The 13,068-nt window shown below is 38.6% G+C and overlaps 4 protein-coding genes across 4 annotated transcripts; 2 read left to right on the top strand and 2 right to left on the bottom strand.

Annotated features, from left to right (window-relative positions):
- Nucleotides 1–679: 679 nt before the first annotated feature.
- On the bottom strand, nucleotides 680–1,912 carry PCOAH_00022700 (Endonuclease; the record flags this gene model as incomplete). The annotated part of the gene is made up of 1 exon (XM_020059077.1): nucleotides 680–1,912. The coding sequence occupies one exon, from the start codon at nucleotides 1,910–1,912 to the stop codon at nucleotides 680–682; it is 1,233 nt and encodes a 410-aa protein (XP_019914656.1).
- Nucleotides 1,913–3,081: 1,169 nt separating this feature from the next.
- Nucleotides 3,082–4,467, top strand: PCOAH_00022690 (Uncharacterized protein; the record flags this gene model as incomplete). Its single annotated transcript, XM_020059076.1, has 7 exons — nucleotides 3,082–3,201; nucleotides 3,303–3,424; nucleotides 3,538–3,642; nucleotides 3,748–3,793; nucleotides 3,877–3,960; nucleotides 4,148–4,199; nucleotides 4,355–4,467. The coding sequence occupies 7 exons, from the start codon at nucleotides 3,082–3,084 to the stop codon at nucleotides 4,465–4,467; spliced, it is 642 nt and encodes a 213-aa protein (XP_019914368.1).
- A 644-nt stretch (nucleotides 4,468–5,111) lies between these two features.
- Nucleotides 5,112–6,770, bottom strand: PCOAH_00022680 (26S proteasome regulatory subunit 4; the record flags this gene model as incomplete). Its single annotated transcript, XM_020059075.1, has 2 exons — nucleotides 5,112–6,406; nucleotides 6,654–6,770. The coding sequence occupies 2 exons, from the start codon at nucleotides 6,700–6,702 to the stop codon at nucleotides 5,112–5,114; spliced, it is 1,344 nt and encodes a 447-aa protein (XP_019914663.1).
- A 2,986-nt stretch (nucleotides 6,771–9,756) lies between these two features.
- PCOAH_00022670 (Uncharacterized protein) lies at nucleotides 9,757–12,621 on the top strand (the record flags this gene model as incomplete). Its single annotated transcript, XM_020059074.1, has 1 exon — nucleotides 9,757–12,621. One exon carries the CDS (start codon nucleotides 9,757–9,759, stop codon nucleotides 12,619–12,621), a length of 2,865 nt encoding a protein of 954 aa, XP_019914306.1.
- Nucleotides 12,622–13,068: the final 447 nt, after the last annotated feature.

Genomic DNA, 13,068 nt, shown 5'->3' with positions numbered 1-13,068 from the left:
ATAAAACTTGTTGTTTTTCGTTGTCACCTTTTCATCCCAACTTTTTTGCCTTTGATTATTTCTTCACTTTGCCTTTCATTTTGATATTCCCCCGAACTCTACACGCGCACCTGTGTGTACATCTGCGCTTACCAATTAATGTCCACTCATTTAACTTGCTAAAAAATAATCCCGTTTCGCTTTTAGCGAATAAAAGAAATGTGTGTGCATAAGTATCTGCGTCCTTCGCGTGGGGTACTGCTCATGGGGAAACCACTAATAGGGGACAATTGCTAACACAGGTGGTAGAAGGTATTTTCCCTTTCTGCTACGTTGACGCGGAATGGGAAGTGCAATATATTAACGTGGCAATGCCCATAGGGAAAACGCGAAAGAAAAGGGAAGGGAATCCCCGGGGGATATAACCCAAACTTGTGAAGCTTAAAAGTGTGCTCCCTATGACGCAGAGAAGATTTTTCCCAACCAGTACTAATTAGCACGCGCAAAAAACAAAAAAAGGACAACCGGCGAAGTTAAACTTGTTAAAAATGAAAATGCCGTTATGACATTTTGAAGATTTAAAAAATGGCTGGTGTGTAGAATCTACACTCAAATGTGTTTAAATGGTTTTATTTTTTAATATTACAATGGGTGAAAAAGTTTCCAACCGAGTAGCTAATTTTTCCCCGTGTAGGACGCCTCAGTAGGAGTTGAAAAACACCTTGCGTGCCTGTTCATATGTAAACTCGTTAACAATATAATCGTTAAGCGACATGGATATGCCGTTTAGCTTTTGGTTGAACAGCTTGGAATTTTTATACTTGTTAAAAGCACTGGACTCCAAGAAGGTTTCTATCGTTTTGTACTTTTTAATAATGTTGTGCGCTTTTACCGGCCCAATGCCCGGTATTTTAGCGCTGTAGTCACACCCTGAAAGGATGCAAAAATCGATGAACTGTTCATAATTTATGTTTAACTCATTCAGCAGTTCATCTTTATTTATTATGTGTCTTTTCTTTTTATTCATAATGAAGCGTATTAAGTTGGGGGCTCCAAATGCCAATGCGTCCGTATCGTCTGACACGACAATGTCTTTTTCGTGAGAGCACTGAATGGCGCATTCCTTCTCTGCATCATTTTTTGTTATAAAAATTGGTATCTTTTCCAGGGACAAATAGTTGTAAATATCGTTGGCCGTTTTGGAGTTAATTTTTATAAAAATATTTTTTTTAAACAAATCGTGAATACCATCTTCGTCAACAACTATTTCCATTTTGCACTTCTTCTGGTTTTTCCCTTCGCTCATGCTGCTGATGGTGTTTTTGTGCTCCCCAAAGGGTTTGCTTGCGCTGTTAGGGGGATTCACATTGGGGTTTGCGTTTCCGCTTGGACCTATCTCACCACTTCCCTTCGCACTGCTTTCACAGTGTACATTTGTTGATTCCCCACTAGGGGTGACTTCCCCGCTAGGGTTGTCCCCACTCCTCGTTCCCCCTCCCTTGGATGCATCCACGTTCAAAATGTCGAAGAGATTTTTCTTCTTCCTCAGGGAATCCCTCTCCTTCCACACATGCTTCTTACATTTATAATCCACAGGCTGCAATTCATACCTGGCCCCAATGTCTTCGATAATATAAAGCGTGTTAATTTTTAACGACTTAAAATACTCATGTTGCTTTTTCAGCAATTCGATGCTTTTTTTAATCATATATTGTCTCACCAGAATGTGTGTCGTCAAATCATTGGCCTTATATTTCTTCTCTCTATTTTTGTCATTTATTATATGCTTCCATGCTACGTACATAAATTTGTAAATAAAAAAGGTGCCATCGATTATAAACTTTTTTCCTGTGAAGCTTTTTATGTCATCTATTTTTTTGATCGTGCTCGGGATTTTCTTGTTCACAAATTGGACGAAGCCTTTAATGGTCATAATATATGCCTGACAAGCTGTTCAATCTCGTAACAGTGTCCTGGTGCGGGTGACGGTGTGTGTACCTGCGTGTTGGCGGGTTTGCGTTAATTTATTTTCCACCGTTGTGTAATCCACCCCTCTGTTGTTAAAACTAACCCAAAACCTGTGCCGAATTACCACTCAACCATACACACACGTACCCAGTCGAGCAAGCAGGTTAAATACCCCTCTCCCAACGATTTAGCCCTTCTTCGTGACGCTTCCTTTTTTCCTGCACTGTACTCTCCGTAGAAGCATCCTTCCCTTACCGCACAGAAGGATCAATCACAAAACATCAACTTTGGAAATTTTTATTCTGATTTTTACAAAATGACCAGTCTACTGGTAATACCATAAAGTAAAGCATGGCGGGGGAAATAATACCTGGCTCATTTAGAAGCGGCAAAATTGTGCTTCCTTCGGGTGTGTATAAGGGAAATACAAAAAACTCCTTTTCTTCAATTCTTTCATTTGACTAGCTGAAGATGCAGGGGTAGTAAAGCTAGGCACCTTTACATTGACTCATAGGAACGGAAATACACTCACCCTTAGTAATGCATATCTTGTAAGTACTCCCTCCGTGTCAATAGAATGGGGAAAATCGCTCAACAGGTGTATACATACGAGCATATAGCACATATTAGTGGCTTGCCACACTTGCAAAATGGTACATACGCGCATGAATGTAAACGAGGCGATGGTGGCAACTCTTGGGGATCTGACCAGTGCTTCTAAAATGGCACTTGGGTAAATAGCGATAGATGCTATTTAGCGAAGTGGTAAAAAATGAGATGGAAAAAACAGGAAAAAATGCCCCTTCAGTTATGCACCTACAAACTTGCCATATTAAAACGCCCCAAGGGGATACACATGTATGGAAGTATAAATATACATATATTTATATGCACGTTTTTTTTTTTCCACCTTTTTCTGCACGTGTAAATAAGGTGTAGCCACACCCCCTCGGGAGTACCCGTTTTTGCATTTTCCCCTAATGAGAGGTATGGCCCAGTGTGCGCGTAACAAATCCCTCTGCTTGTTCGCTGTGTAATTGTTCACCATGTGATTGCGCTCCATGTGGAAGACCACATTATCCCCCCTCCTCTGAGGAATTTGTTCCCTTCCTTACTCCCCTTTATAACCCCCAAATGGTGTATGGAATAATAATCCACTCGTCCGAGTGCCACGAGAAATACTATTTCAGCTATTACTACGAGACGGAGAAAATTGAGCAAGAGGAAGAAGAAGACGACTCCAATAGACAACAGGTATTATGAAGCTGCAAGAAGGTCCTAACAGTTGGAACCCTCCCAAAGTTACAATTTCCATACACACAAATATCTGCCATATTGCACAAACACCCTTTTAGACCATTATTAAAAGAGTCCTTGAAGAAATAGCTTACTATGAAAACGAAAAAGTGAAAACTGACAATACGATAAAAAATCACCGGGAGAAGTATTTGGATTTGCTGGACGCGTTCCTCTCAAAGTAGGAAACATAAAAAATTGGAAAGATGAAAAATTGGAAAAATCAAGCACTGTAAAGTGCAACAGGTGAACGTCCTCATGCCACCACGTGTGCACACCTTTGCTTCCCTGTAGGAATAACAATGACGAAGGAAAAATAAACGGTGAAGGTTTCTTCCGAATTGTCGATCCCTCCCTTTTCAAAAATAGGATAAACGTTCTGTGGAAAGTTCTGAACAAGTACGCCGTCCAAATGGCTTGTCATTCGAAGGGAGGACTATCATCCCCCATGCGGAGCAGCCACTTCCTACTCAAAGGCCATTAATTTTTACACCTCCTTTACAGAATTTGCTACACCCTGGTATTCTATGCCCACGAAAACATTCACCTGGTTAGAAGATAAAGGACCTCAAAACAAAATTGTCTCCCTCAATGTAGTGCAAAAAATACGGAACACTTTTATTTCCCACGCAGGCTGACTACTTCTTACACACATTTATAAGCTCCCTGAAAGACCACCATGACTCAGTGAAGAGAAAAAAAAGCAAAAGTGACATGGTTATATAATTTATACCAAGCCCGTATACAGTTATCTTCGAAACTACGCAACTGCAAACCGTTTCGGTTTTTTCTCTTCCATCTGGGAGGACAACACTTAAAAACTGCCACCTTGGTAACTACCATTGTTTTTACCTTTCTACTCGATGCCGGTGAAAAAAATGTTGAATTTTCCCTCCCCCCACAGGAACTTTTTCACCCCGATACTGTGCTGGCCGTGCTGTACTTCTTCCTTCCAAGTTATAAAAAAGGCTAAGCACCTTATCCCTGATGGTGCATATGTTAAAACAGCACTTGTTTTAAATATAAAGACACACGAAACGGACCCCTTCGTGGACCCACATTTTAAGTATACACCTTCCCCACCTCTCCTTCCAACTACTTTCATCTGCAGAAGGGCAACTACTGCTGATGAATGAGAACCATGCAAAATATCTGAACAGCCAAGTTAAGCAGTTCCTCGCGGATAAGGCACAATTGAACCCCAAGGATTCCAAACACGCTTGAAATAAACATGCCTGTTCTAATTCTTCCCAGCTGTGCATCGAAAAACTGCTAACCGTTCGATGGATTTATAGATAAGCTAATGCACTGAAGGAAGAATGTAGTTAATGTTATGTATAAAAGGGGAGATACACCACCTACTTAATTTGAGTGTAACCCTTTCCCTTTGCAGCAATGTGCAGATTGTGAACGCAACCATGTACTCACCGGTGATCCTACGTCTCATTGTGCTCCCATTTTTATGAACAAATTTGTTGCGCATAAAAAAATTCACAAAGTTAGTCTTAAAAATATTTTTCATTTTTTCGTAAAGGTATAATTTTGTATTGTATTCTTTTTTAGGGAAAAAAAATACATCTGCGCGTATGTGCGTAAATATGTGTCTATATCTATGCATACGCACACACTGCTACATCGCGTTACAAAAAAACTCATAACTCTTTATAAAAGAAGTGCACTACGTAGTATGGTTCGCACCACCCTGCAGAAGAGGTGGTCCTTGTGGTGGAAAAATATGCTATTCCTTCCCACGATACCTTCTCCATAGTGCACAAACGCACAAGTTGCACAGAAGCAAATGGGTAAAGCTGCTACATACGTATAGCAAAATGCATAACTAATTAGAGGTGTCACCAGCACCTCGAAAGTTACAAATACAACCCCTCGGGGATGTTTCCCTTTTTCTGGTATAGTGCTTTATCCCTTGCCTTACGCAAGTCCACCTGCGTAATTTTCATTCTTCTTTCGCGCAGAGCTAATAATCCTGCCTCGGTACATATGGCCTTAATATCAGCACCGGATAACTCATCCTTGGACATAACGAATTCTTCCAAATCGACATCTGGGGACATGGTCATTTTGCTTGTATGGATTTGGAAAATTCTTCTCTTCGTTTTTGTATCCGGATTTGGTAGCTGTATTTTTCTGTCTATTCTTCCTGGTCGAATTAGGGCCGGGTCTAGAGAATCAATTCGGTTAGTTGCCATAATGACTTTAACATCTCCTCTTGAATCAAAACCATCTAACTGGTTTAGTAATTCTAACATGGTTCTTTGAATTTCTCTCTCCCCTCCACTAGTCGCTTCATATCTCTTCGTACCGACAGCATCAATTTCGTCAATAAAAACAATGGAAGGTGCATGATCTTCTGCCACCTTAAACATTTCTCTAACTAGCTTAGGTCCATCTCCTAAATATTTCTGTATTAATTCTGAACCTACAACTCTTAGGAAAGTTGCCGATGTTTCATTTGCCACAGCTTTGGCTAGGAGAGTTTTTCCTGTCCCTGGTGGGCCATACAATATAACTCCCTTTGGTGGTTTAATACCAATATCTTCATACAACTCTGGGTGGGTTAAGGGCAATTCTACTGCTTCTTTAATTTCTTGGATTTGTGATTCTAACCCACCAATATCGGCATACGATTCTAGGGGAGCTTTCTCCACTTTCATAACAGAAACTAATGGATCCACTTCATCCAACAGTATTCCAACGACGCTATTCGTTTTGTTATTCAGCAGAACTGAACATCCTGGTTCCAATAAATCCTTATCAACAAACGATAGTATATTTACGTAATATTCTGGCCCTACTGACGTGGCAATAATTCCATGATTTTCGTCAATCAATTCTTCCAGCGTTCCAACACTCATTGGCGAACCTCTTAAATCATCAATTTTTAGCTTCACATAATTTTTATCTTCCGTCGTTTTTATCTGTTCTTGATTTGTAATAAATTCTTCTTCCAACAGGAGGTAATCTTTTATTCGTTCCAACTTTAGAAGTTTTAATCTGCACTTCGTATTGGGGGTAACCGTTGGTAATTTGGAATGTCCGGTGACTCCTTTTTTTTTTTTCTTTCTTTTGCCTATATGTGAGGGAGGTGCGCTTTCTAGCTTTTTCTTTTCCCTGTCTTTTCCCTTATCCTTATCATCTTTTTTGCCTAAAGGGGGAGAGGAAAAGTTAAGTCATTACTACTGCGTTTTTTCCACTATTTAAGGGGCATGCTTTTTTTCTTCTTTTTGGTGCAATTCTGCTCATCACATAGCTTTGTGGGGATATACACATAACCCTATGCTCCCAATTATGGTAGCATTCCCCCTCAGGGCGACTTTGCAAACAAGGTGAAATCCCCATATGTGCGTCCCCCTTTCGCATCGACGCAGTTACAACAAAAGATATTTTTTTACCTAAAAATCCGTAGGGATTGTTGTTCATTCCGCCTTGCATGTTCCCCATGGTTGCAGAGTTACGTAGGTATGTGCATGCGGGTGGCGGTGTATATGAGGCTACACACTTATATGCTCTACTTTGGTGTAAACATACGGCATGTGTGTTCCCCTTTTGTTCGCGCCTTCTTCTTCTTGGTTATAATGTACCACGTGGGACTCTTTGCAATGTGCTTACGCTCAAAGGGGGATGTGCTATGTTGTAAATATATGCGCACGGTGTGGCAATTATGTATGATTGTTCGGGCGTGTGCACAAATGGTGTATGCTTCCTTATCATAAGTAGTTCATGCCGATTTATTGTGCCTCTTTCGATTGGCAAAATTTTTACTCATATTTGCCCCAATGTTCGCTTAAGCTGTTACTCGCGCGCTTTTTCACTTTCCCTTTATCCCTTCGTTTCTGCTTATCTTTACGCTTTGCGCGATAGTATTTTCTTCCTCTTTCAGTTCAGCGTCAGCCCCCCTTTTCAGCACTCACACATTATTTGTTCTTCTCCTTCTCCCAAAAAATGTAGAGTTGGAGCGATAAAAAGTGCCCATCCGAAGGATATCCCTGCGAACAAAGCTGTGTTAACCCGTTCACGTATCCGCTTACGCGTACATATGTACGTAATCATGTATTTGTAAATATGTATACGTACATGTATGCACGTTTACATCCGTTAAAAAGAGGTAATTTCTTTTTTTTTTTCGTTCGTTTTTCTGGCGAAGGGAAAGAAAAAAAAATAAAAATTAATTAAAAATGCCAAGAGGACGAGTATTTTTACTTGGTCGTACTTCAGCCAAAAAAAAAAAAAAAAAAAAAAGCAAATGAAGGGAGACTTCCAAAAAATGCCTCCCTTTAAGCGGTGCACATGTATGGTTCACCTGTGGAGTACGCATATGCACATATAAATATACATGTACATATTATTTTACGTATATACGCACGTTTTCGCATGTACGGGAGTGTTTGTCCCCAGCCGTGCTACGCAAACTAAGGCGCTGCATTTATGGCCACTTCACCTACGCGCGGCTAACGCGTTGCAATATGGTCTTTGGGAAAAAAGTAACTCCGATTATACGCCCCCACCATTCTTACACCTTGGCATAGGAATCATAAGTTGCGCATAGGCGTGTTTAAAATAAACGTAGAACAAGCATGTTTATACATACCCATGTTTGCTGCGCGCATGGCGAAGACATTTTAATTTAAACTGTGTACATGATTACACAATTATGTGTTCAGTTGCCCCCTCGGCTTTTTCCCCCTGGTGAATTTTTAAAAAGCTTTTAATGCATACCTTTAGCAGATATTTATGTACGCATACATGCATACGTACACTCGAACGTACATGTGGAGGTATGCTCTGTGTCCCCGCCCAACCTTTTGATAATACCTTAGCATGTCGCGTGCTGCGTGTCAATTTCTTGATGATGTTATTACAGCGTTTGTAAAAAGGGGAAAAAAAGAATATTACTTTTTCTCTTTTTTGCAGCTTTGAGAGGAACTTTCTCAGAACAGCCTATATGTGAGTCTCTTTGGTTGCGTTTCTTTTTTTTTCCTCTTTTTTCATACATATTTACTACTAAGCGTTTCAGTGTCACCAAAGTGGTGTTCCTTTCTGTTTCTCCTTGTTCCCATTCAACCCTGTTGCTTTGTTAAGCTTTGCTTAAACTTATTGCATTTTCCCCCCCCTTTTTCTGTCGTGAGAGAATCGCAACAGAGATTATTTTGCCATTATGTGGCACATAAAAACTGATACAACAGTCACGCAAGTAACCACATGGATGACAACGAATTGTATGTGCGATGAGATAATTGTTTTTTTACACCTTTTCGTTAGTAGGGGAATTGTTTCATTTTTTTTTTTTCACAATCTTTATATAAGCAAAAGTGCCACACTTAGAGCGATTACGTGTTTTCCTATGTAACCCTTTTACAGTTATTCAAATTGCACACTTAAATGTGTAAGTGAAATTGCGTCTGTGAATGTATATATGTCCCCCTTGGGCGATTTTGTAAATTTGTACATGCGCTCTTACACAGGGTGTGTTAAAATATAATGCCTTTAATCATCTCTTCATTCGCTTTGCACATAGTATATTTCTTTTAAACCCTTTTAATGTTCCCGCTTCAAAGCGTACACATAACACGGAAACGATTAACTGAAACGAAATAGTTCGAAAATTCACATAAAAAGTAACATTACAGCAGGATGTGCATATGAAAACAAATCACAAACTAAACGCAAGAGAAAGAAAAAAAGGGGAAAGCAAAAATAGTATATATATCGCCACGATGGACTCAAACAATATTGGAGAATTGTGTAAATTTCCGCATTGATAATATATATGTTTGTATAGTCCATGTGTCACATATCTGTTAAAGCACTTGTGTAATTTCGCCCTTTGGTCAGAAATGGTTCGTCATAAATTGTTCTTCCCCACTGCGTTCTGCTGCATTTTTTGCGTAATCTTCTTTTATAACCTTTTAGCAAAATTTTAGAAAATTTTTTGCAAAATATATTTTTTTTGTGTGTTTAAATTTGTAGTTTTTTTTTTTTTTTTTTTTTTTTTTTTCGCTGTGTCCATTTGTGGAATTGGCTAACCAGCCGAGCTAAAATCGCGTAAGCGCGCAGCTCCTGTGATAGTTTTTAAATGCGTTTAAATTTCTCCTTTTCGAAATTTTTCCCATTTAGCATTTCTGCGCATCTGCGCATATATTTATGTGTCCATACGTAGAGGAATGTGTGCGTTTCCGTACTTACAACTGACAGCGCGTGTTTTTAACCCTCCACGGCGGCTGACGGTTTCGCGTCAAGGAAAAAGGAGAAAAACGAAATTATGGATGTGTAAAAATTGGAAAAGTGTGACATCTCCATGAGTGTGTACCCACATGTGCGTAACGTGAAACGCGCAAGCTCTAACGTGAAAACAAAGAGTATACTGACACGCATGTATGTATATACGCACATATATACGCATATCTGGGGCATGCGGAGTTGCCTGGCGTTCCTCCCCGTAGGAACCGTGTATGATGCGTTTTGAGCCCCACATATATCATTATCCCCTCCCCAACTATGCTTGCCCCCAACGAAAATAAAATGAATATAAGATTGGTGTGTGAAATTATAGCTATGATTTTGCTACATGTCATATTTTACAAGGTGTCCATTTATTACTTACTGAGGTATTTAGACATTTTAAATCATTCGAGTAAATTTAATAAAAACATTTTTTTCATAACCTTTCTAGTTTGCATGTCTATCTTTTCCCTTTTCCTCTTTGAATTATCCAACATAGTGTCCAATGGTACCATTACATACATTTGGCACATTGATATATGTGTCCTAGTCTGCTTGTTGTATATAGTTATTCCAATAGAGTTCATCAACACTATATTTGACTCGAGTAATTATAAGGAAATCCTGTCTCCAGAATTTAACTCCCATTCGCACATAAAATTGATAAAAAAATATTATATAAAAATAAGTGCCATTTATAAGGAGCAAAATGGAATTAGCAAAAAAATAAAAAAGCATTTTTTTCTCATTCGAAGTATCATATTTTTATCATTTCTTTGGCTAGGTTTAGGGAAATTAAAAAATATGATTTACCAAAAGAATTACAATTATGTTATAGCAGATGATAACACGCTCGATATAAGGAAGTACCTGCTGTATAATCAGACCGTTGAGATGCAGAAGAAAAATCGAAACAAATTCTTTAATAAGACCATTTTTTACTTACTGGAAAGGAAGAAAAAATGCTTCAATTACTACTCCAGCGCATTTCGAAACTTCCATCAGTATTACAACAAGGGCCGAGGCGGAGGTGGACAAACGAGGGAAGAAACAAAATCCATATTTGCAAAATTTATGAACCGAATATATAACTTTGTAGGCATCATCTGTTTTATGTTTCTGCATTACTTAATGCTGTTGTACAAATTCATCATCGGAGAGCTGCTCATAAATATTTGTGCCCTTGGAGTAACGACCAATTCTATCGTCGCGGGTATATCCTCCATGTATTTTATTTACGACTACATTACCACGTTTGTGTATTATGTGCATATTCCGAAGATACAAATGCAAATTTATAACATCGAAGAAAGTATACTAATTAACTTTACTAATTACATGTTTAAAAAGGAGGAACTTGAAAGGTTGCAAAGTAACTTTGATATCCATTCAAAACGGTTTCTTTACGATGCGAAAAAGGGAGGATCTCCTGGGGGGAATGTCCTTTCTGTTAGGAATGCTTCCCCTTTGGAAGTACCAGAAAGAAACAATGTAGAATACTATAAGGAGAAGCAGTTTCCATTCAAGGAGGATTTCGAACAAAATAGTGAACAAGGAATTCTTTCGCGAAGTAGAACTGCCATAATGAGAAAAAGACAGAACTCTGTGAGGAAAGCTTCCGTACTTGTGAACTTCACCAACCGATTAAAAAATATGTGCACCTTTAAAAATAGCAGCTTCTTAAACTATGTGGATGGCGGCAGTCAGGTGAGAACCGCCGATTTTGCCTTTTTGCTGGACAAGCAGAGGCACTCCAAAGGTACTAAGAAGAAACACAAGAAACGACTAAGTACGCATCATTTTGAGCAAACAAAAAGTAAAAAGAGAAGTGGAAATTTCAGCGACCATGAATCAACTGTTATTAACTATTTTTATAAAAATATAAACAAAGATAATGTGCACCCTCTGAAGAGGTCAAATAGTTGCCCCCACTCCTTTGCCGAAAGTTATGATGCCTCCTCTGACGGTGAACCCAGCGTTGACGCGTCTGAGGAGGGACAAATGAGGAAGTACGCCTCCCTAAATGTGACATTTGACAGTGAACTGGCCTCCTCGAAGGGGGAAGGTCCCAGTCGCACGGGAAGTGGAGGTGACAGCGGTGGTGATAAAGGCGGTTCTATCGGCGGTGATAGCGGTGGAGATAACGGCGGGTGCAGACACAGGGATAAACGCAGCTCCGATGAGGGAGCAAAAGGGGAAGACACGCCCGGCACGTGCAATGTGCAGAGTGGAGGCGCCAAAAAATTCTTCTTCAAAAGTATTAGCTTCCCAGTGAACAAATTCGAAAAATCCAGGTACAACGGGAAGAAGAAAAAAATGGAGCGCATTCAATTTTTGTACGAAATGGAAAAGAATTTCCATGTAAAAAATAGAATAAGCATAGATGATAGCGAATTGAAGGACGAATCCAGCGAAAAGAACGACAGCCAGGCAAATGATGATCACAACATGTATGAGTCGTGTAATGAAGATATGCGCAAAATACAAGACATTGAAAATTACAATAAATTAAAAAAAGAAATAGAAGATATTGTGTACACAAATACGAGTATGTATTATTCCTTAAATGCAATATTAAGCAGGAAATTTGAAATTCAAAAAAATAAAAATTGCCTGCTAGGAAAAATTAATGTCTTTTTAAATTCAGTCATGTTTTTAACAGTCATTTATAAAATAATTATGTCCATTTTGAACATTATATTTATAAGAATATATATAAGGGATCCTTTTTCCAAGATTATTGAAAGGATGTGTTTATTTTTTAATATAAAATATAATATAGCCATAATTTATGGACCATATATATCCTTATTGTACATTTCGTATATCGTAGCAATTAACATGAAGAAATTTTTACAACAGGTTATTCAGATATCGACTTATTTTTCTTTTTATTTTAAACTATTTTCAAATATGTGGATTTTGTTAATTTCCGAATTAATGGGCCTCTATTTTGTGACCAACTCTTTGCTCTTAACTTCCTACATTCCTGTAAATTACAATCACATTATGAATTTTGTCATGGGAAATAATTATGACTATAATATATTTCATTTGCACTCTGATTATGTTTTCATCACGTCCTTTACGTCTACATTAATTTTTTGTGTCCTTTACATGTTTTATTTTTATTTTTTTTAAGTCCCCCCCATTTGTTACCAATTACTGCATTGTGAATGTGTTTGCCCTTTCTTCTCGCTGCGCATGTTGCAGTTTCGTTTATCATTCGAGAATGGGAATTCGTTTTTCCCCTTTCTATTCTCTTTTCTTTATTACTTTTCCTCGTTTACATTTTTTTTTTTTTTGTCACAGCGCCTTGCCCGAATGTTTCACACGAGCATATGGTATCACCTTTTAACTTTTTAATTCGCTAGACATAATTCGTTTATAGCCCCTTTTCACTCTGCATTTTACGTCGCATGGTTTTATCGCTTTATCGCCTTACGGTTTTATCTCTTTATCACTTTATGGTTTTACTGCCGCGCTGCACCACAGCGGGCCGTTTTTTTTTTTGTTCATCCCCCTGCATGGCTCCCCCCTTTTTTTTTTTTTAATTAAACTTAACATAACGGACACGTACACGTGCCA

Source organism: Plasmodium coatneyi, chromosome 8 (assembly GCF_001680005.1).
Source record: "Plasmodium coatneyi strain Hackeri chromosome 8, complete sequence".
Taxonomy (NCBI): domain Eukaryota; phylum Apicomplexa; class Aconoidasida; order Haemosporida; family Plasmodiidae; genus Plasmodium; species Plasmodium coatneyi.
This window is presented reverse-complemented; position numbering and strand designations above follow the sequence as displayed.